General features: G+C 38.7%; 1 protein-coding gene across 10 annotated transcripts in view; it reads left to right on the top strand.

Moving 5' to 3' along the window:
* The window catches only part of POU2F1 (POU class 2 homeobox 1), a 113,126-nt gene that overhangs the window by 70,114 nt on the left and 18,747 nt on the right, over positions 1-24,265 (top strand). For 4 of the 10 annotated variants that reach the window (XM_039713138.1, XM_039713135.1, XM_039713139.1 and 1 more), the window contains exons 4-10: positions 143-196; positions 1,829-1,984; positions 3,603-3,782; positions 9,585-9,711; positions 16,897-16,991; positions 19,033-19,206; positions 22,916-23,057. In XM_039713138.1, the coding sequence (XP_039569072.1) occupies positions 143-196; positions 1,829-1,984; positions 3,603-3,782; positions 9,585-9,711; positions 16,897-16,991; positions 19,033-19,206; positions 22,916-23,057 (928 nt within the window). The remainder of the gene's footprint in view (positions 1-142; positions 197-1,828; positions 1,985-3,602; positions 3,783-9,584; positions 9,712-16,896; positions 16,992-19,032; positions 19,207-22,915; positions 23,058-24,265) is intronic. The other 6 variants (XM_039713134.1, XM_039713136.1, XM_039713133.1 and 3 more) reach the window with 6 other exon arrangements.

Raw genomic sequence — 24,265 nt, 5'->3', positions numbered from 1 at the left:
TTCTACTGATTCAGGTGTTAGAGGAGCATGCTCTGTTCTTGGGGGAATTTTTTTGGAATGCGGGTGGGGAGATTGTTCTTTTTACATTATTAGTTTTCTATGGATTCTACATTATTTCATTTCCATTTTTGCACTGTTGTAGGTCCAGCTCGCTGGAACAAGTTTACAGGCTGCTGCTCAGTCCTTAAATGTACAGGTAAAGACAGTTACCTTCTGCTGCTCATCATTCTCTCATCCCAAACAGCATCAGTAGAGATAGTTCTTAACCTATGATACCTTACTCAGTTGTTTCAGTCTGACTGGTTTTGCAAGTGATAGGTTTGAAGGAATAACACTTGTACAACTGTAAATCAGGTTCAGGATTTGTAAGCATTCAGGCTCTGGAGTTCTTTAAAACATGGAGTGACGATAACGTAATGCTGAGTTTTAGTCAGGTGTGGCATCATGTAAACCTTAAAACTCCAGGAATATTTCATGTTCTTCTGCTTATTTTCTTGCTTTAAACATGTAGTGAGTATTTGCAATTTGTCCTTACTTCTTGTAACTGTATATAGGAATATAATGTAGCATTAACTATATAATGTGGCTAGTTCAGACTGCTTGTGTAAATAACACACAGTGATTTCAAAGTCAGAGTAATTGTTGTTTAATAATGTACGTGAGACAGCTGAGCTTTCAAACTTTCCTATGATGCTGAACGCTTCAGTTTATCTGTTAGCATTCTGCTTCCTCTCTGAACTATATTAAGGGGCAAGGGATGCAGTTTTATTGAAAACTGGTTTCAGTATTGCATGTTATTAAAGAATGTAGGTAGTGCATTACATGAAATGCAATAGAATGTGGACCCACTTATACATAATAACAATTTGGAAAGAAGAGGAGGTATAGTGACCTTCCTTTCTAAGAGGAAGGAGGCAGAAAATTGCCTTGGTTGCCATGGTAAACTTCCATCCCTGAGAGAGATGTTGGCAAACAGGCTGTATCTCCAGTGCAGAATGTTTACAGTCCTGTGCTGTAATTATCGCTCAATGACTGGCAGAATTAATCAGAGCCTTTATGTTAATTAGCCCGCTCTGCAGTCCCCAAAACAGGTGGTGGAAAATATGCAAATCTATGCAGAATTGTAATGTTCTGCATAACCAGTTTTAATTATCATAAAACTCTCTCCCCCTCTTCATGCACTTGCATTTCCTCCCTCGTGTCTTCACAATTTCTTCTTTTTAAAAAAATAAACAACCAAACCACAAGAATAAATCAAAATAAACTTGAATCTTTTAGAATAAAGCAGTATGCAATTAAATAAATGCATGAGTATTTAAAAGCACTGTATATATAATATATCTTTTTGTAGGTATAGAAACCTGTGAGTATTTTTCAAAAAGGTTCTGTATAAGCCAACAGTTTGATGACTTAGAGGTACAGGATGGAGACAGAGAAAATGGAAACACAATCTCCTTTCCCTTGTTCCATTGTTCAGGATTTTAGGCAATGAATAATTTTAACAACCTTCTCTTTCTTCATGGTGAAAGGTAGCGTCAGCTTCAGTTGCATGGTGTAAAATGAAGTGAGACCTGAAAATAATGTCAGAGAGTTACAGGAGACCAGAGAGTCTCTTTGTTTTGTTTAAGCTGCATTACCTACAGACGTGTTTCAGCAATCGTAGCTGAGATGGTGGGCACACAGAGCCATTGCTTAAACACACTCTTAAAATAAACCCAAGGGCTTTTCGTATGCAGATGAAAGATTTTTATTGTGCAGTGTTGAGATAGCAGCGTCATACATTAACATCTGTTTTACACTATAAAGAGTTGTATTTTTTTTTGACTAGTCTAAATCTAATGAAGAATCTGGGGACTCTCAGCAGCCAAGCCAGCCTTCCCAGCAGCCTTCAGTGCAGGCGGCCATACCCCAGACCCAGCTCATGCTGGCCGGAGGACAGATCACCGGGGTAAGAGTTACCCAGGGATGCTGCAGTCCCACACAGGTATCATTGAAAGGCACAACTTCCTTAATGTGGGAGAAATTTCTATAGAAGGGGCAATAGGAAATATTTTGCTAGAAAAATAAGCAGACTGTAATATTTGGGGTTTGTCGCTAAGTATTTGCTTCCGAACATCAGCAACAAAGAATTCTTTCTCTCTGTTCTCAGTATCCCTTTTGACCTTGCAATGAAATTAAAACCTGTGGTTTGACAACAGTTACAAATGAGACAGTCGCTGATGTCATAGAGAGATTTTTTTTTTTAAGATTAAAATGAGGCATGGGAGAACAAGACTGAATCTTATAGCTGGGTAAAGAACAAAAATTATGGGAATTGTTAATTTTTTGTCTTCTTCAACACATTTCTTTTTAAGTAACTCTATTAGTACTTTCCTTAAGCCTGTTGAACCCTTTTGTTTTAACCTGCTGATTTTGAGGGATTTTAAATTGCAATGCTTTGGGAGTATATATGGGATCATTGTTGTTTTAGACTTTCTGGTGTTTCTGAATTGTTGTAAAGGCTTTCAGTCATTTCAAAAAAGAGCAAGTTTTGTGAATGGGCTGGTTAAAGAATTTGCTTCCACATTATCAGCTTTGCAGTATGAGAGTTTGCGTGTTAATAAGCTTAGGGCAGTTGCTCCAACAATATATTTATGATTTGAAGTGTTAGGTTAGATCATCCCTACACTTGCATAAAATGACTTCTTAATCTCAGGCTCAATTGCTAAATCTTCTCCTATGTTACTATGTAAATAAACATCCTATTTAGTTTTCAGTTAAGCACTGAAAGTTTTAAAAGTGAGACTGTTTCGATGTGTTGTTAAAACCTGGCAAATTTTATTATTTTTTGTATTCTCAGAAAATACTGGTTTGTTTTAATTCATGATTGTCTGCTGTAGTGAAACATTCAAAACTCCAGGCCTATGCAGATATGGGTTGCAGTAAATATGGGCATCAAGATTCATTTACATGTAAAGGAGAGACTGCTGCCACCTGTTCCACAGAGATAATGTGTGCTTGGGAAAGGGAAGGGATGTAAAGTTGCCAACTCTATTCTATTAAAAAAAAAAAAAAGGCAGATGGGGAGACTTGGAGAGAAACAAATGGAGCTCATGTTCTTTACTTATATCTTAAGGCATAATGGAAATGATGGAATATGGCAGGGATTCATGCTAATGTGAAGCAGCTGGGGCGTTATCAGTTTGTTCAGTAGCCATAGCCAGCATTCCTGCTTCACATTCATCTGGCTAATCACTTGCTGTTCTGCTGGGTGTAAATTTCCTTTCAAATCCTGGCAATACTGATTCTTTTCTTTTGCTTGCTACTTAATTGCTTTTTCCCTGAAACTCCTGGTAGAGTTGTGAGGAAAACTTAGGAGCAGAGTTAGGTTCTGTAGGTTCCAATAAGTGCAAATGTTGGTGGTGGTGCAGTTTGGTTTGTGTCAGGCCTGTGGTAGGTTGGTTCCTACACTGGATCGAGTAGCCAGCTGTCCTTCCTTGGCCAGTCAGTGGAATAGCCCTAGGACAGCCTGGTTACCATAACTAGTACTGAGCTATCTAATGACTTTGTAGCTGAAGTGGCTCTTCCCGTTATTAATGGCTGTGTTTTCTAATTGTTTATAGCTCACGTTGACGCCAGCCCAGCAACAGTTATTGCTCCAACAGGCGCAGGCCCAGTTGCTGGCGGCTGCAGTGCAGCACTCAGCCAGTCAGCAGCACAGCGCTGCTGGTGCCACCATCTCGGCCTCTGCTGCGACGCCGATGACGCAGATCCCTCTATCTCAGCCAATACAGATTGCACAGGTGAGCCTTGAGGCTTGAGAGGGTGGAAAACAAAAGAGGTTTTTGACTGATTGCGCCATTCGAATAAAATTTGTTGTTCCTCGCTCAGTGACTTGCCAGAGTCCTGGAGTATTGTTAGTCTGTCCTCGTGCATCGTTGGATGATGAGGTTGAAGTTTGATAGTCTTAGCGAGGAATGTGTGCCAGCTGCTCCTCAGTTCCACTGGGCTTCTGAGTTTGTACCAGAATCTGAGTAGATGCTGTGTTTTCTGAATTTTCCTCCTTGTAGTTAGTGTGAGAAAGGAGAAAAAAGGGTATGGAAAGATGCCCACAGAAGTTGCACTTGTTGAGACCTGCATGGATGGGAAGTGATGCCTGTGTATCAAAAAGGATGTTTGTCAGACCCAAATGGTGCTTGTTAGAAGCAGTTTGACTTGACCTGTTTGTGTGCTGTTTTGGCTTGGTGTTTAATGCTGTAGCTTCCATGACAAAGAATAGGCACTCCTGTGTGCCTGGAGAGAAACTTGGAGAATGAGTCTGGTGTTGGAATCTGTCCAGTCTCATGGTCTGGTACTAAAGACTTGTCAGTTCTGAAGAACTGCTCTGTGTGGGTGTTCTGCTTACTAGAAGCAGTAAGGAACCTCCTGGGTCTTCCAGTGCTGACTTAATTCAGTGTGGAGATTGCAGTGGCGCTAACTCTGTGCTTAGTGTATGCAGTGTGGAAAATCCTTAGAGCTGTGGACAAGATAATCAAATGTGCAGCTTAGACATCTTAAGTACTATGAGTAGGTCATTGTCTTGCTCATGCTGAGGTCCCTCTTTCCATAGATTAAAGCTCTTGGTACGTAATAAGTTTTCTTAGTCTAGCTGTGCAAAGTGTGTGGGGTATATAATCTTCAAAGTTGTTGCTTCATAGAATGACCAAGTTCTTTAAGACTGATGCTTTCTGTTCAGGCTATTTTCTCTTGCGTTCAACAGGATGAAGTGTCCAAAAAGTGAACATAAGGTCTGATTTAGTACAAGAATGGAAATGTTGCAATTGTATGTGAAGTCCGGTGGTGAAATGTTCAGTCCTTTACTGTGCTGGTCCACTAGCTGAGTAACAGCAGCCTGGCTGTGCTATCAGGTTTTCATTAGCTGAAGTGACAAACTTTTGTGGTGCTGGTCTAGAAGTTCTGACCTCTCTGGCTGTCCTTGGAGAGGCCAGAGTGGTGCCATCCTGGTTTTAAAAGGCGAGGGCTGATGTTGCTGTTTTGATGAGATTCCTCCCACTGAAGCTCTTGTTGCACTGTGAGAAGTCACGTCACCAAATAACAGCTTTTTTAGCTAAAGATTCCACTTCACTGGCATGATGTAGAGATGACTGAAGGATGTAGCATTCAAAGAAACTTGTAGTTCTCAAGATCATATCTCCATTTTGTTTAGACTGTCTGTAGGCAATAATACAGGCAGATTTCAAGAAGAGAATGGGCAGTATCCTAGTTGAGAAAGTTGTTGGTTATAGCTTCTGACATCTTCTTTCCATGCATCTGTCACAGAGTTCCCATTTGATGGGATGTGAGTCTTTTAACATGTATGTAAGCAATCCACAGGTGTGCCTCTCCTCTTCCAGGTGTGCAGCTTAAGATAGCAAGGTCTGCTTCACTGAAGTGTGGTGGCCTAAAATTTCCTATTAACAAAATCTGTGCCTTGAACTGTCTGGCACTAGGTTTGTCAAACAGGCCACCAAAGCAGTGGATACCAGTGGTGATGCATGTGAGACATTTCTAATCCTGCTCTCCCACCTCAGTGCAAATTTCACTCTGAAAATGTGTGAAGCTTTTACAATTACTAGTTTTGTACTGGCTTTTTCTTCAGAACTTAGAAAATCATCAGAAAAGTGTTTGAGAGGAATTGAAAATATCAGGCATGTGCTGTCAAATAAGAATTTCTGAAGGCAGCATTGTCTGATTCGTGCACAGAGTGAGCTAAAGGCTCTATGAAAAATAACATGTGATCTTGTAGTTGCCACATGAAGAACAAATTAAAGTTGTACTTGTTTTCTGACGTTTCTAATTACTGAAATGTTTGACTTTACAATTAATGTCTTTTAGGATAGGTTATTTTGATATATAAATGAGCTTGGTTGGATCTTGTTAACTGCTCCTTATGATGAAAGTGCAGGGCATAAATTGTGCAGGTGTTGGATATAATTTTGAGGTACTTATGGAAATCATCTACCATCTAGGTTCACAGGTAGATAGCACCATGCTTTTTGATCCATCTTGGCAAGGATTTGTAAGCAGTGCTCGGCTTTGTTTGTGTTGCTATTGTAAATATATAGCTGATTATACAAATAGCTGAATGTTTGTTTTAATTGATGGTTTTTGAATAATTGATTAACTGGCAGGTCTCTGCAGCAGGGGGATTACCATATTTATTTTAATTAACTAATTGCAAAAGCCTGACTTCTTTAATGTGCACTGCAGTTCATGTAAGGTATCTGCTGCAGCAGCCTGGTGAGGAGCTCGTGCTGCTCTGGAATGACACTAAACAGTTGTGTGTCAACTTTTGGGGTTTTTTATAAACTTCCCTGTTTTAAGGATCTATGCTCTGTATTTATATGATATAAATCTCAAAATGAGTCAGATGCTTAAGTTTGTTCTGAAGCTGTAATTGGAAATAATGGCATTGAATTTAGAAATTTAGGCAATCTTTTTTTAAAAAAAACAGAAATCTTCCTCACAGCAAGACATAGCACTTGACAGATTATTCTGCTGAGGTAGGATTTGGATTGTTTAGATCTTTCTAAATTACTAGGCAGCACCAGAAGACATGCATGTCTCCCTGAAAAGTCTTTCCATCCCTTTCCATGTGCTTGTGCTAGCATACAGATTTTAACACTGAGGAAAAAAGATCAGTATAGGAAAACAGTGTCAGGTTTGTTTGTGTGTTTGCTGTTGGGAGATTTATTGTAATGGCATAATTAACTAAATAAAAAAAACTTTCCCAAGGTGGAAATAAAGTTGGTTTTCAAATGCATTTGAGGGGCTGGTAGGGCTATTTAGAAGTGATTAGCCTTGGAGGTATAATTTTCATTTTGCGTTGCAGAATTATATTTCTGTATTTAAACAAGACTTAGCCAACATACCATTTACCAAGGCAGATGCACAGAATAAGATTGCTTATATCAGTTCTCCCTGAGGCCTCAATTTAAAAACAGTTTTCTCATATTAAAGTGTAAGAGCCTGATGATAAGAGCTGTCATGTCTTGGCTGGGTAGCCAGTGTTATGAATACTATAGTCTTAAACAAAAAGCTCTCCTCCTTTGATCTTACAGATACACTGCCACTGTTTCTTTGTATTCTTTCTTGCATGTAACTCCATCTCCTGTGGGGGTGCTTCAAATCATCGGAGATCTCCTTGGTCATCTGGGGTGATTTCATTTGTTTGCTTTTGATTGGGAGAGGTCCTTAACCTATCTGTTTTTCCATTGATACTTTTTTCTTCCACAGTGTCTTCCCAACTCTTTCTTTGGTGTTTATGGGGTTGTTTTTTTCTCTTATCTACCTGTATTTTCATTCTGGAGCCTCTCTTTATTTCCTTTTCTTCTGCCCAGTGTCCACAACCTGAGTCAGCTTGCCCAACTCTTTCCATTTCTGTTTTCAACTCTGCATCCAGTCCTCACATCCATTCCAGTATGAGCCCCCTCTGAGCTGGAGGGTCAGCACAATCTGCAGAGGCAACCAGCTGAGCATTGAAAATCGATGAATAAATGAGTGGAGATGTTGTATGAGCTCAAGAAGTAAGAGGTTTTGGTAGCAGTTCTGACCAATGTGATATTGGGATATAAAGTAATAAGAAACATGGAGTTGCAGGGTAGAACTGGAGTAATTATTGCTCTCTTTCAAGAAGGAAATTTGCCTTGATTTCATAGGAATGGTTGCATTATTTCTGCAATTTTCTGAAAGCACACAGTACTATTGACTTTAAAACCACTTTTTTGCTCATGGGCACTTTTTCAAATTTTACCATTGTCTTATAAAATGGAAGTTTCCATTTCTTAAAGAGCATTGCTTGATCAATCCATCTGGTGTCTGTCTACCATATTATTACACTGCATGCTTTTGACTTAACAGGGCTAAGTAGCCCAAGTGATTGATGACCAGTGTCTGTGTAATGCAGGTTAAGTAGTCGTTTTCTTATAAAGCCTGTCTATAGTCTCATAAATCAGTGGACTCCCTATTTTTTCCTCTCCCTAGTCTTCCTTTCTGTTCCTTTCTGACATTCCCCACCCCTCATCTCCAGAAGGAGATTGTTGCAAGTTTCAAGTTACAGTTTTAACAGATTTAAAACAATATATTGTCACAGATAACAGCATTGTGTAAGAAAGAAGTTCTCCTTGTCAGTCTGTCTTGACTTCCCATCTCCAAATCCACTGCTGGCAGTGAATGGCCTGTCCCATCCCCTGGCTGAGCAGGTTCTGGGAGTGCTCAGTAACCTGCATCAGCCGAAGGAGCAGCTATGGGAGCAGCTCTTTGTTCCTCTGGCTCACCTGAACTCAGGTGTTTGGGGCTGTGGGAAGGTGAGCAGCTCCAACAGCCACACAGGCACTGCTGCAGCTGAACAGTTTCTCTGCAAACAGGGACCTGAAGGATTTCCCTGAAACAGAGCCTTGGGGGAGTGTTTTTGTCTTCTTGCTTTGGTTTGTGTAATGGGCGGTTGCAAGTGTGGGAACTATTTCATTCAGGCTTTTTTTCCACCTCTTCGGTGAGTATTTTGAAATAGATTCTTCCTGGAAGGATGGAAAAATCCAATAAGTGTGTTTAGATAGTTTTCATGGATTACCACTGTTATGTTCGTTGACTTCACAGTGTTTTTTAAATTTCAGTTGCTCTTGATATTTTGTTGTTTGGAGATGAAAAGGAAAAGGTTATTTAGGGGGAACGATTTTGAAGCAGTTCTCTATGTTTTCATTCTCCAGCTAAATGCCAAGTTGAAGCATTTTTCTTGAAAACTCAGTTTCTCAGAGATTAACATTTTACATTGAGACCTCTTATTTAATTATAGAAAATTAATAGTCCTGAATGGTTTAAATACATAAAAGTAAGTTTCTTTAATAATGCAGTGTTTTGGATTATTCCTTTTAACCTTTCATTATAGTCATATCTATTAAGCTTATTGTAATTTGCTTCAGAACAAATGAAATATATTTACTAATTGAGTTAGCTACTTTCTGAAATTTGAACTGAACAACCAGAGTGCAAACAAGGAATCTAATATTTTGCTCTCCTGTTGTTGATTCAAATGGTAATTTTAGATTGTTGTTACAAAAAAAAAAAAAAAAAAGCTCCCAGCTAATATGCTTGATTTGTAGCAGAGTTCCATCCTCAAAAAATAAGTTTGAGAGATCTTTGTGTTGATAAGTTTAATGTATTTGAAAACTCCTGAATTTATGGGGGAAGGGAGATTGATTTGATTGGGTTTTTTTGTTTTTAAAGCAGAACAGCTCTGGATATACTTTGCTGGGTTATTTAGTAAATAATTTTGGTTTTATGAATGAAAGTGAAATTCAAATTGCCATTTTAAAGGATATTCAGTAGCAGGACTTCTGCTGTGTTTGACATCTACTTATTCTCTAAATGTTAGAGTGTAGCTGGCTGATAGGAAATCTTATATTGGGAATTATTGCTGACTTACATGTCTAACACACAGCTCTTTCTTTTCTTTTTTCTTTTTCCTTTTTCTTTTTCCTTTTTTCTTTTTTTGTCTTCTCTCTTTTTTTTCTTTTTTTTCTGGATTTTTTGTCTTCTTTTTTTTTTTTCCCCCTTCCCATTTCCTTAAGGATTTGCAGCACTTGCAGCAGCTTCAGCAGCAGAATCTCAACCTGCAACAGTTTGTGTTGGTGCATCCAACAACCAACTTGCAGCCAGCACAGTTCATCATCTCACAAACGCCGCAGGGGCAGCAGGGTAAGTGCTCCTTGCCACAAAACCAAACCATACATGACATTTTTTAGGGGAGAAAGTGAAACTCAGGTTGTTCATACCAATGCCCAGCCTTCTCCCAGGCAGTGGCTTCCAGCTGGCTTTTTCCCCCCTAGATTTATATCCTGAATATGAGACAGGGTGGTGTGGAATATCCCTTTGGCCAGTTTGGGTCAGCTGTCATGGCTCTGTACCCCCCAGTTTTTTGTCTTTCCCAGCCTGCTTGCTGGTGGGATGTGTGAGAAGCTGAAAATTCTTCCTTGACTCTAAATACTGCTTGACAATAACTAGAACATCAGTGTGTTATCAGCATTGTTCTCATCCCAAATCCAAATCACAGCGCTGTAACAGTGATTAAGAAGAAAATTAACTCCATCTCAGTCAAAGGCAGGACAGACTGGAAAAAGATTGCAAAATCAGAAGTCCTTGTGGGAGTCTGGAAAAGTACTTAAGCCTAAAGAGGGTATGAATTTTGTCATAAACTGAACTAATAATTAACACCTTGGGAAAAGAGCTGGAATGGTGGATTTGTGTAGCAGCTCTTATAATAATATTTTGGCAATGCACTGGGTGTGACTTACATGCCAAAGACAGACAAGGCAGTGGTAGGTGGTGCTGTGTCAGAGCAGTTAAGTTGGTGCACAGTAGCTTTGTTCTGAGGACTGATGTGTTCAGGCTGCAATGCATCACCGTGCTGATTGCACCCCATTTGTTGATGCCCACGGAAAACTGCATTTAGCCATGGCTTCTTATGCTGATATACTCCAATGGCCTTTTTTCCCCCCTTTCTCTTCTACATGAACTCTACTCAGTTGTTCAGGTCTGGTAATCCAAAGATTCTTGCTCAGAAGGCAAATCCTGTTATGCTTGAAGAGTCCTGCAGAGCCTGGCTGTCCTATAAAGCAGCTCTTTGCACCTCATTTTTTCTGTTCCTTTCAATTTTTTCATGCATCATTCCTTCTTACATACTATGACTTGGATAGAACTGGCTTTCCATTATGCTGAAGGGCTCTTGCTGTCTGAATGCTCTCACATTTGAATACAGGGTTAGTCAAAATTATCTTCCTTTTAATAGGACTTGATTTAGGAGAGATTTTATACCAGCACTGGAAGAAAATGGCTGAAAGTCTATTCATGAAAGCATTTAGTGAGGTACTGCTTTCTTAAAATGAAGCAGAACTTGTAAACTTAACATACTGTACTAGAATTAATCAAACCACTAAAATTTAGTTCAAGAATTCTTCAAAATAGGTACTTGGGTTTTTGGTTTATTTTTTTTAAATAAATTCTTTTAAGAAAACAGCAAGCACAAAAGCATTATTTTGAAAAACTCATTGGTATTGATGTCTTGCCTACATTTTTCAGCTAAATTCTGCTGGTTTTATAAAATACCTTTGAAGATGCTTTACAAAAAGGAAAACTAAGAGAAGCACATCGTATTCATCCCCAAAATGAGTTGTTTACATTATAGAAGGGAAGGCTTTCTTGTTTGCTTAAAATCTTCTGAAGTAGAATAAGTACTAGATGAGATTTTCATAGTACCTTTTCCAGAGGCCATCCCTGAAAAATCATTTCTTCACTACAATTTAAGACCTGCATATTGCTGTCATCAGTGACGCAGTGTAGGTAGAGACATCATGTTTTACTGGTAATGTGCAGCCTGGACAACTGAATAGCTCAAAAATGTGGGGAGATTTATACGCTGAATTCTGACCATAGGCCATTAGTGTGTGACAACCTTCCAAACTGAAATGCTTGAATAGGTCTCATTTTCTTTATGAGCACTCAATGATAAAGCAACATGTATGTCATAATACCCCTTATATCGCTTTTTGATATGGTTTTTTTTGCAGTGTTTCATGGTTATTGTTAGAAGATCTCAAACAGTACATTATTATTTATGAGAAAGATTGAGAAAGTGTGTATTTTTATTTTGTTATTTGCTGTTGCATCTGACTTTTTCATGTTGTTCATGTCCTATTGCTCCATTAGTCAACTTCATAAAATAAATATTCTGAAGAAACTAGCATAGAGTTTTCTTCAAAACCAATGGCTTTTTTTTATGCTTCATTGGTAGTGCATGGAGCTTTATATATGTACACATTTAGTAATGAACATAAAAATTTGGATTTGTGTATAGATTATGTATTTTGGAAGAAATTTCTTGCTTTACACAGTCATTTTTGTGTATGCCATGTAGTCATGTAAATGAGAAACACTGTTTTTAAAGAAGAGCTTTGAGAGAAATAAGTGAAGAATAGTGAATCTAAACAAAGGTGTAGAAGATGTAAACATTTGGTGAAGAAAAATGTTTTACTTGAAGAGGCAAAGAGAAACAGAGTCATCAGCAATTGTATTTAGATTCTTGAACATCATGAGCCAAGATCTAACTTTTGAAAAAAATTAGGAAATTGAATACCTAAAATATTAATCAGTAATCAGAATGTTATTCTACTATCTTTCTTCAACACACACATTATAGCTCCCAGCAGCAGATTGGAAATTTTCCCCATAAATCCACTGCCGTATGTCTAATGTAGTCACCTTCCTTTTCCACACGATTTCTGGCTATTTAGGGGCTTATATGAAACAAATTTTTAAGTTCCCATTTTTTATGGCTGATAATTGATAACATCATAACTGAAAGAATTGTTTCAAGCCTCAGCAGATATAAAGAAGATTGAAAGGAAATAGAAATTTGGAACATTTTCTTATTCAGCGCAACTGTTGTTCATATTATTGTTAAAGTCACCGGGAGGAATGTAGCACCTTGTAATCCCTTTATATCTCTTGTATCTGTTCTAGTATCTAATAGAGCTGTCTCTAAAATAATCAATTTAACATCCCTTACTACAATTAGAGCTGCTTCTTAAAAATATTACCCTCATCAGGTGACTGTTCACCTTTTTACTCGTGAGATGTTGCTAATACAAATCATATCAGTGGAAATCTGAACGGAGGGGTAAATGGTGCTGTGTTTAATATTAAATTAGTGTTCCAAACAGGAGTTGTTGAGATCTAGGCAAAGACTGTATCACAGTGAGATTTAGAAATTGTACTTACAAAGAAAATATCCAGAAAGGAAAATGTGGAAGACAAGCTACTAATTAACTATAAACATTGAAACTGGATCTACCTAGTCTAAAGTTATTGCTATTTATTAATAAAGACTGTATTTATGATTTTTTTTTTTAAATTGTAAAGTTGCCTGGGCCAAATCCTATCCTATTTTCTTCTTTCATACCTGTTATACAGACTTTGAGGCCTCACTCGTATGGAAGTCCTTGTAATGGCTTTGTCTTGCAAGCTAACTTCCAGTGAGAGGATGAACAGCTTTGGCAGAGATAAAGCAGTCAAGTTCTTACATGAAAAACTTCACTCTTTTGGGAGATCAGTTTGGGATGAATTATGCATTATGCTTCTGGGCCAACTTTTTAAAAATTATGCTGAAAAAGTCTGTGCTTGAATGTTTGTTTTATCTTTTGTTTAATTTTAGATAGAACTGAACACCAGATCAGTCCTAAGGGACTCTTGGCTGGCAGGAAGAATTTTTTGGCTTGGACCATTATTCATGCTACTCTTAGACATTACAGGAAAAATCCTGAATGACAATAGATCTATTTACTATAACTATAAAACAAAGAAATACTCTAAACTATCATACTTCTGCATAGATCCTTATCTGCCTCTATGCAGTCATTCTTTTACAGTGCCACATAGGTGATTTGTGTGCCACATTTAATGCAATAACACCACTAGACTCTTAAAACACAGGGCAGAGGGTTAGGAATACGACCTCTGTAAACTATACAAGTACAATGGCAGCTTTTATAGGTTCAAAAAAATCATGTGGTTTGGAAGAGACCTCTAGAGACCAGGTAGAATTGTTCAAAGCAGGTCCAATTACAGCGGCTATTCAGCACCTCAGCCAGTTAAATTGAACATGTCCAAGAACGGAGTTTCTGCAACATTCTCAAGTACCTGCCCCAAGAGTTGACTGCTATCATGTTAAAAAATAAAAATTGTTTCCCTATTTCTAGTTGGAGTTTTCCATGTTCTGATAGCCATTGAATCTCATTACAGTGTACCCTCAAGCAGAGTCCATTTCTGTCTTTGAAGAAAGCAGTAGATCTCACCTCATCAGGCTAAAACAAACAGCTCACTTGCCTGTTCCGTCCTGTTAGCCACCCTGGTGGGCCTTGGGTGTACAAAATCCAGGATGGCCTTGTGCCTTGTACTGGGAAGCCCAAGGCTGACAGCAGGACTCCAGCTGTGGTGTCACCGATGCCACATGAAGGGGAAGAAGCACAAGCCTTGACCTGCTGGCTGCAGTCCTGTGAGTACAGCCCAGGATGTGGCTGGCTGTCTCAAAAGGGCACACTGCCGGTTCATGTTCATCAGATTGTCCTCCAGGAAGCCCAGGACTTTTTCCTGTGGGACTGCATTCCAGCCAGCCAGTGCCCACCCTGTATTGCTGCACAGGGTTATTTCAGCCCCCATGCAGAACATTGTATTTTCCTGCATTGTTCTTCCTGAAGTTTAGTTTATCCAGCTAGTCTAGACCCTGGCTTCTGGCCTGTTGACCACTCCCCATCTTTGGTATTGTCCACAGACCTGCTGAGAATATATTTTATCCCATCAGCCTACTTGGTAATAAAGATATGAAGCAGTATTGGTGGCAGTATGAGTCTTTAAGGAAACAGCAGTGTTTGAAATGGCAGGATCTCAGTGGGTGCCTAAAGGATGTGTGTTTACTTAGAAAAGGCAGTGCTATGTGCTCTGTAAGTTGAGTCACTGAAGTTACTTTGGACCTCAGTGATTTCTTCTCAGAAAAGTAATGAAGGAGAAGCTTCGACTGGTTCAAGTCATATCTTAAAAGAGCACAACTGCAGCTGCCCACCTATGACAGCCAAGGAGTGCCCAAAGTGTGTGCATGGCAACTACCTGGAAAGGCTGTGATCAGGAGGAGAGACATGTTTCCAGAATGGTCCAGCTGCTTTCCCCATCCCCTTCAGTCAGCTGCAGGTTCAATCGACTTGTTTCTGCCTGTGACACTTTGTGTCAGCACCTCCTACATAAGATAAAATTGTGTAAAAACAGAGTAGATTAAATGTGTTCAGGTTATTTTATACTGATAATTCCATTATAATTACTTCAGACCATGTGCGTGAGAATAAAATTAGGAAGAGTGTAGTCATCCTGTGCTCTTTAGCAAAATTGTTAACGCCAGAAAAACGTCCTCTGGGATTTCTCTGGGGACAGAAAGTCACAAAAGGCCAGTCCTAATTACTCTGATTGCAGTCATAAGACAAGTCAGTAACTTGTAATCGATGGTGTTACCAGTGGACTAGAACTCAAATGTCATCACTGTTGGCTGCTGGTTTTCATTTGTTTGTTTGCAGCCACTCTGTAGTGACAGTGTGATGGGTTTGCCCCTTTCACTTTCAAGCTGTCAGTTCAAAATTCACTGAATTAAGGTAAAAAACTCTGCACCTAGAGGTGACTGTTTGCTAATTAACATTTAGATTTGGGCAGCTAAAATCATCTTTCAAGTGAACAAATATTTGCATTGTAAAAAGCAGTGTGTTGCTGTAGTAGGTGGCTGTCTTGGAAGTTCCTTGAGCAGCTCTTTTCCCTCACTGTGGCTTTTCAAAAACACAGCTGGAACATGTTGATTATGTGGTGCAAAACAAACTTACATCGTTGTCTGTGGTGTGCTGTTATGTTAGATAAGCAGCTGTCTGTATTCTGTAGGTCCTGAGCATCTTGATAGCAACAAGATTGTTTAAAATACATATTCAGCTCTTTGTTAAACAAAAATCAAGTGTTGCTGTCAGATGATAATTCTTCTATGCCTGTGTATCCCTTACTGAGGATACATTTTCTCCTTCTTAACCATAGTAATCCCTCTCTCCATGTCTTGTATGGCCTTAACCTTGGATAAAACATCCAGTTCCTCACTCAGTATTTATCAAGTCCTAAATTCTGTTTCCCCTGCCTTTATTCTGCTAAGAGGCAGATCAGGCATCTGATGATGTTGAATTTAAATGGTACATAGCTGTTGGTGGCATAGCAGTCCATCCATCTGTTGTTCCCCCCACGTTTTAGGGACTAGGTATATTGAAGTGTAAGTTTAATTAGTTGGGTTCTTAATTATTATTGTGGAAATTTATAGTTGGAGCCAGGAGGTATCTAAAAAATAATAGTTAACATTTTTCACAGTAAAATTGAGGTATTTGACTAACTGTAGGTATATTTTTGTTAAGATTCTGTCCCTTAAAAATAGATATGTTTTTGCATTAGAAATGAAAAAAAAATTGGTAGTTTCTAGTTAAAATATTTAGATGCAGGCATGTATCTCAATTTCCTCAGAGATTTAATAAACTGTGCAAATAGTGGACTGTAAGGGAATTTATTTGTAGATTGACAGCATATTATACATACTGGTTCTATCAGTTGCAACTGTTCTTTGATGTTGTCACCTTTTCATAGTAGCAGGGTTTTCCTATATTCAGTGTAGTGTTTATTCTATTTGTTAAAATGGAGCAGTGTTCAGTATCTTACCTAAACTTTAATTCCAATTACTCTTCCAAAAGATTCCTACTTTATTTGACCCAGGAGGGAGTTATCTAGGCTTGTTGTGTCTTCTGGTGTGGTCTGCTTAAGTCTGCCAGAAAGCTTCCTTCTTGTTAGGCAGCTGGTATAGGGTGGTTTGGAGAGGAAGGAGGGTGATCAAGAAGCCAAATTTGTGGTTTTGATTAGCATTCAGTTGTTGAATTTGACCTCATTAGTGCTCAGTATTTGATATGGCTCCACAAATCTTGGTCAGCTCTTGGTTACCAGAAGAGATGTATCCAAACTCTGAATGCTGAAAGGGGCAGTAAATGATTCCTGCACATGGAACTGGGATGACCTAGATCATTACCAACTCTTTCTGCGGAGGACACACACACTTCTCCCTCTTTCCCTTCCGTCACCATTTACACTTCAGGGAGATACAAGGGGATTTTGGGCTGAAAACTCTGAACTCTGAACATACCTATACAAGGATGAAACAGAAGCTCACATCTCAATTTTTAACTTTCCATCATTTGGCAAGAGCATTGTTTTACCTCGTTTCACGTTTTAGTGTTTTTGAATGACAAACCAAACACACTTTTATCTCTCCAGGTCTCCTGCAAGCGCAGAATCTCTTAACGCAACTACCTCAGCAAAGCCAAGCCAACCTCCTGCAGTCTCAGCCAAGCATCACCCTTGCCTCGCAGGTCAGCCTTTTCCCTACACTTCATGACTTGCTTTGAGGGGATTTAAACTATGGCAAGTGAATGGACCCTTTGTATTAGTTACTTGAATAGATGTTGTAGCTATAATAATGAATTTGTCTTTCTAGATAGTTCAGGTTTGTAGCTCCCACCCCAGTGTGCCTCTTCCAGGCTTTAATGTTCTAAAGTGGGTTCTTAGCTGGAAATTTTCATGATTGATACCTTGAGTTAATAGCACTAGAGCATTGTTTGATTTTCTGTAAGGTTTTCTTGAAAATTCAGAGGAGCAAGATGTGAGCTCCCTCAAAAGCTCCAAAAGAGCTCCAAAACGGGTTCACTGACAAGCCTCTTGCTGAAGATTGCAGTGGTAATCTATCGTTATTTTAGTGTAGTTATTTTGCAATCACTGCTAAGTCATTGCCAGTCTTACCAGTTAGCATCTGTGAAACTGAAGAGATTGTTAGAAATGAAATATTCTGATAGATGTATATTAAAATATTCGAGCTCTGTGATTAAGTTTTCAGACTATAAGAAAGGCAATTTTTTAAGGTTGCATGTGCCTGCAGATTTAGTTGTGCTTGGCTCTGGGTTTTACTGTGCAGTTTAGTTTCATAGCTGCATGCTGTTTCTCAAATACCATGTAATATCACACAGTATCTTCCTGCCACCTCGGTTACATATAGGAATTTTCTAGTCTGCAATAAGGTGGCTGAGTCTATCAGAGTCTTAGAAAACTACATTTTCTATTATACCACCTCTAGTATTTTTCATGCACCATGTGGAAAATGGAATTTGTCTCACCTCTAGTTCATACCTCAGCTAGCAGCATGATTCCACTCTAAAGATTATTCTTGGATTAAAAAAAAAAATTAAAACTACTAAGAAAGAATAAATTATGTAAAGTGGGTGAAATCATTGAAGACATATTGCATTAATTACCCACTATGATTAATGTAAATTAAAAATATTAAAAACCTTTAAGTGTGACACATATATCTGCAATCCTAGAAAGATCATATATGATTACATTATTTCTCAAGTAATGGAATTATAGATCTTGACCTCCCTCTACCATCTGCTGTGCACTGCAAAACACTGCACTAACCCAGGAGGAAAGCAACATAAGGAGTTATGTAAAGACTGAGCTATATGTCGGCCAGTTCTTTTAGAAGAGCCTTTTCTGAACCTTTGCATAGACTTTGCATAATACACTAGTGTTGCCTGGATTTGAGGCTGTTCTTGTTTGCCCTGAAGGAATCCAGAGTTTCAAAACTGGGTGTAGGACACAGAGGCATGAAATCACCTTTACTGAAGAGCCCCAGCTAAAGTGACTAGAATTTAACAGGAGTAGATGATTTGTCTCTGCATCTCAGCTGATCATGGCATGTAAGGAGGTAGAACTATGCAATCAAAACGTTTCCAGTGTTCTTGTTGCACATAAAGCCTGAACTGGGCAATACCAGATCTAAATATATTTTGTTCACCTGTGAACATTTTCCAAGATGCTAATTTTTTTCAGATATTTATTGTAGTTGCATCGCAAAATGCTTCAGTATGCCAATGTTCAGGAATAGTGAACCTTTCACGGACTTCCTAGAAAATTATCCTTTATGTAGAAGAAAAGTGTGACCTGAAATGAATAATCTTCTGCAGATTGCCTTTGCTTAATTTTATTCAATTTTAATTTTTTTTTTCAAAAGGGATGAATACCAAGGTGTCTATAAGTAATAGAAGTGTGTTCAGTCTTTCTTCAAGCAGATTCTGCAGCAAGTAAAAGTTGTTGGTTACCATTGAACATCTCTTACTTTTCTTTAACTGGTTACAACAGAACCGTTAAAAGCCTGTCATACTGTCATTGTAGTTTTCTGGATTGTGTTTGCTTGTTCTGGAGAGGAATGTTAATAAATGGAGGAACTTCCAGATTTCAGGAAATGTCCAATCCACTGACCTCTCTCACAAGAACATCACATAGCTTTTAGGATTTTAATTTCTGTTGATGATCCTCTTAAGTCTGATTTTCATCCTTTCCTTGCTGTCTCAATAGCCAGCAACCCCAACACGCACAATAGCAGCGACCCCCATTCAGCCACTTCCACAGAGCCAGTCAACACCAAAGCGAATCGACACTCCCAGCTTGGAGGAGCCCAGTGACCTTGAGGAGCTTGAGCAGTTTGCCAAGACTTTCAAACAAAGACGGATCAAACTTGGATTCACTCAGGTGAGACTGCGTACCTTAGTGCCTGCCAGTGTGGAACCTGAGGTCTCATCTTTCAAGTCTGGGGGGAGACTACAATTCCATCATTCCCTAGGAGAACCTGCTTAAATAGGGTTATGCTCTGGCCTTTATGTGGGGGATTTCTAAGAAATAACAGAACAAGCCATACATCCATCTTACTTCCCTGTTGGTTTTAAAGCATAGCCATTTTCCCAGCAGGGGAAAACGTGCATTTACCAGCTCCAGATGTCATTGCATGTGCACTATTCATTCCATGGGATGTGACATGAATGGGACAAAGCACTTTAAAGCTGCCTTTAGAAGTACAAAGTTCCAAAAATCATACAGTACAATTAACTGCTCTATGTGTTTAAAAAGTGTATCACATCTGTGCAGTTGCTTTGGATGTCAAAGGGTTTTTATCTCTCAAGCGTATTTTCCTATTAAACATCAATGATTTCTGTATTTAATGCTTTTGCTAAGGTTCCTAAACAAAACCTGAAAGGACTGTCACCTTTGAAGTTTTCTCCTTACAAGGGTGAACTGGAGTTGTGGTTTGTTTTGGTTTGTTTAAAAGCTCAGAAATACCCGTAGAGCAGAAGAAAACTAATCTTGAACATAGTGAAGGTGGTTGAATGAAGACCACAATTAAAAGTACAAAGTGCATTTATATGTTCCATTATTCTTTTGAAAGGAACTTGGTTCCAAGAGTCCTTTCTTATTAAAATCAAAATTATTTTTTTCCCCCTGCAAAATTAAAATACCTCCCCAGGTAAACAATTCATTTTGGCAGGAGTCTGTGGTTAAGCATAAGCATAATTTTACTAGAAGAAAGAGCATGCAAAAATCAAAGTATTTAAAAGTCCGAGCTCAGAGCAGTCAGTCCAACATATGTGATGGAATAGAATAACTAAATCTTCTCTAGCTGAAAGTATGTGCTGAAGTCAGATTTATTTTTCTGGCAAAGTCCTAAATTGAAAAATCAAAGCTCATAATGAGAGTTCCTGGCAGCATCTTAATTATAAGTCAAGAACAGAATGTTCTTAGTCAAATGAAGTGCATTTTGCTGGCATGTGTGTCTCCTTCCCTCCCTTCTTTCCACTAGAGGGAGGCACAGAAATACAAGTGATGGACACACACAAAAGCTCGAATAGAGCAGCACAGAATAGGGTAAAATACAATAGCTTCCCTATAGCCTGACAGAGGAGGTTCGTGTAGATCTCTCATTATTATGTTTAATCTGCCCTGCTGTGAGATGATTATAAAAGCTCAACTAGACTTTTTAAGCTATGTGTTAACCTTTCTTTATTGACCTGGTTATGAATTTTCATGGTGAGGAAAAATGAACACAACTGCTCAGGCTTACATTTCAGTATTTGCTTTTCAGATTAAAAAAGGGGAATCTTGAGAATGTGATAAAATTGCATTTGGTCATTCCTGTCCTACTCTGAGTTTGTATGTGTGTAATTAGGCTGTTCTAATAACTTTAACCTAATTGCATAATTGGATGATAATTAGAGACCCTGATTACTTTGGTTTCCTATAGTTGGATAAATAGACTGCCTTTCAGAGGATAAAAGAAATTTATTTCCAGCAGTACTGTAAGCTTTTTCAGACTCACCCCACCCCTGCCTTTCAAAAATAATTGTAAGATTTAGTTTGCATTGCAAACTAATCACTTACTACATTCTGTCGTGTGAACAATAAAACAGGTTTTGAATTTCAGCAGTTCTGCTTCTTCTCCCACCCTGAAATGGGGGTGATGCATTTAAATCCCTTTGTTTGTTTTCCTTAAAAATACCTCCATGTTTGACACACAGGCACACAATGAGCAAACTGCACCTTAGCATCATTGCAGGCCTGGGACTAATTGCTCAGTATAGATTCAAGAGACGGGAGTTATTTTTCAAGAGACAATGTTATTTTTATTCTGTGAAAGGTATTGCCTCTGCTAGACCATCTGAGCTTCTTAACAGACCAGTACACACAACAATGGTGTACCTTATAATCAGTTGCAGTTCATTACCAGAGCTTCAGTCAACCTACAGAGTAGATCAGATGTGTATACAGTGCCTTTATACTCTCTTCCATCCTATCTGTGGGCCATCCCAATATATAAAATTCTCATCCTGATATGTAAATTCCTTTGCCTACAGCTGAAATGCTGCCACCTTTTGGCATTGACAAAGAAATGGTTGACTATTCATTTTAAATCAGATGGCAAATGTTTGTAAGAACAACATAAATCCAGAATTAAATTTAGTTGGGGGACTGGAGCAAATTTCATAACTCTTTGCTGCCAAGACATAAATCAACTTATCTCTAAAATGGTTTACATAGCCAGGTTTTCTTCTTCATAAACCCAGAAGAGCATCCACGCTACTCCTCTTGGAATGATTTATGAGTTTTAAAATGCACAGAATCCTGGCATATGAGTAGAGGCATAAATGTGAGTTCCCACGTGTTTCCTCTGATTGAAGGGCACACAAACCAATTGTTCTGGTCCTCTTCTAGGAAAGAAATTGTTTTCTTTGCTCAACCTGCACAATTTACTAAGCTTCCCAAAGGTTGTTTTCTTCCTGGCTTGTGTGTGGCCACTCTGCATGCTGTCAGTTACTCACACCCAGCTGTGGTTGTGGAGCTGACCTCAGAGAAGAGCGAGCTTTATGCCCAGTCCGACTAACCCATTTGCAATTAAACTCCACTAACTGTGCTCCAGCTTTTCAGCCTCTTCTTCCACACTTCTCATACTTTGTTTTGTGCTTAAAAAAATAAAAATCTAAATAAAGCTGCTTTAGATCAAATAGTATACTTGAAATATAAGTGCTTTTTTTTTTTTTTTTCAAAAGGCAGGACTTTCCAGCTTTAAAGCAAAGCATGAAAATATTATGGTGTTTTTAATGGCCACAATCAAGAATGGATTGATTTTTTTTTTAAACACTACTTTCCAAGTGTGTACTTACATAGCTATATAATACATACATAAATATTAGGATAAGCAGAATGTCTGCTAGCAGAATAGCTAGCTAAAACTGAGTTTAAAAAGCAATAACAGATGTAAAGAGATGATAATCTGCCTGTAAATCTCCTGGATAGCTTTCTGGCAGATGGGTAATGATAGTCAAGCCTGCAGTTAATCATTACTTGAAATGGTTCAACTTCTTGTCTGCTTTAAAATTTGTATCTATTGGGGAGAAATTTGGTTTGAACCTCTGAAGATACTAGCAGTTCAGATAAGAATATTTCTGCATCTATTTAAATGTGATGTATGTTTGCAGACATCTTGTCCTGAGTATTTTCTACAAATTTGGGAAAGTAAATTCATAACATTTCTGCTTATTTGAACTTTCAGTCTGAAATAGGCATAAAAACTGAAATCTGCTCCCAAAGAGAGCTTGGCCTTTACTTATTTTAAAAAACTAAGAAAAAATTACGAGTTAACATTCAGTGGAATGTGCTGCTCAGTGATAATGCTAAGAAGACAAAGCATCAGGGATTTCCTGGAAAGAGTTGCAAGGTTAAACTGACTGAGGTTTGACATTTCTTTATGATTATTGCTTTAGCATGAATCTTGGTAGCGCTGAGAAAGCCTCTGTGAAACTGAAATCCCACGCAGCAGTGGAGTCACTAAGAGAACACCAGAATGTGACAGGATTCCTTGCTTTGGAAGTGCCTATGTCAGTGAATCCCTTTTTTCTCTTTCTTTGTCCAGGGTGATGTTGGGCTCGCTATGGGCAAACTCTATGGAAATGACTTCAGCCAAACTACCATCTCTCGCTTTGAAGCCTTGAACCTCAGCTTTAAGAACATGTGCAAGTTAAAGCCACTTCTGGAAAAGTGGCTCAATGATGCAGGTGAATGAGTCTGTGTATTTCTTCACCAGCCTACCAAAATCAGTAGGATTCTGAAAAGCTGCTTCGTTTGTGCCCTTATGGTTTTATGAAGCTACCAGCCTTTGTAGCTGCCCGTGGGACAAATGAGGGTGTAGAAATAAGGGTCCATAGTTCCCTTTCCATGTGCCTATATGCATCCAAAATAGTTCCAGTATGAACTTTCAGAAATGTGTTCTCTAGACAGATGAACCATTGCATGGGATGAGGTACAATATGTGTCATGGTTTTCCTCCTTTGTGTATGTTAATGCATATAACGTCTAATCCTCTTCTAGCTTTCTTTTTCAGATGTGTAGTAGAGAGAGGGTTGCATGATTTGTTTTTCAGTAGTCAGAGCTTATTGCATCCATTTCCTTCCATACCCTGTGTGCATTCCTTTTATCTCTCTCCAAGTGTTCAGATAAATAATATTTTTCCCTGTAGGAAGAATTCTTTGTGGGTTAGGTTTTGCTTTTTCCCACCCCCCCGTATTAATTTTTTTCTGGGATACAAGTTATTCACTATGCCAATGTTGGTAGTGATCTTTTTTTTTTTTTATTATTTCCCACCAGCAAAAGGATCTTGTGTGGTGGGGCTAGGTGTTAGGAGGAAAGTGTTTGAGAGTGCTGTCAGCCAGTTTTTTCTTCCAAGTATGCAATTGTACATAGTATAAAGCTGATGGATATGTTAAACAGATGGCAGGGATGGTGTGTGCCTTCCTATTTTTATCCTACTTTAAAATGGAGAGAGCTCTATGCTGGCACCTACAGCATTCTCTGAAATTTTGAAAGTAATTTCATGCGGTGTTGAAAATTTGTCCTGCATTGAGAAAAGGAAGTGTCATTCTGTTGTGCTGACAGGAGTTATCATTAGGTGTTGTAGGTCTGTGATAGAAAACATAAATACCTCCACACTGAGTGCTCAAGTCCACAGGACAGCCGTCCCCAAACCTTCCAGCAGCATTGGATGGATCCAGTGCTGCAAGGAGTGTCATAGGGGCTTTCTTTCCTGCTAGCCTGAAGAAAGATTTGTCTCTGTAAAGCTGAGTGAATGGTGTCATGGTTCTTCACGTCCTGCAAGCCATTGCCTTTGGCTCTGACTCAGTTCCATGAAAATCTTTGGAAGAAAGATTCTGGTGACTTTAGAAGGTTCTGTTTTACTTTTAGGTAAAAGTAGGGAGGAGAAGCATAC

The sequence above is a fragment of the Passer montanus genome, unplaced genomic scaffold (assembly GCF_014805655.1).
Source record: "Passer montanus isolate IOZ18808 unplaced genomic scaffold, ASM1480565v1 scaffold28, whole genome shotgun sequence".
Lineage (NCBI taxonomy): Eukaryota > Metazoa > Chordata > Aves > Passeriformes > Passeridae > Passer > Passer montanus.
Note: the sequence above shows the minus strand (reverse complement) of the source record. Positions and strands in the feature narration are given on the sequence as shown.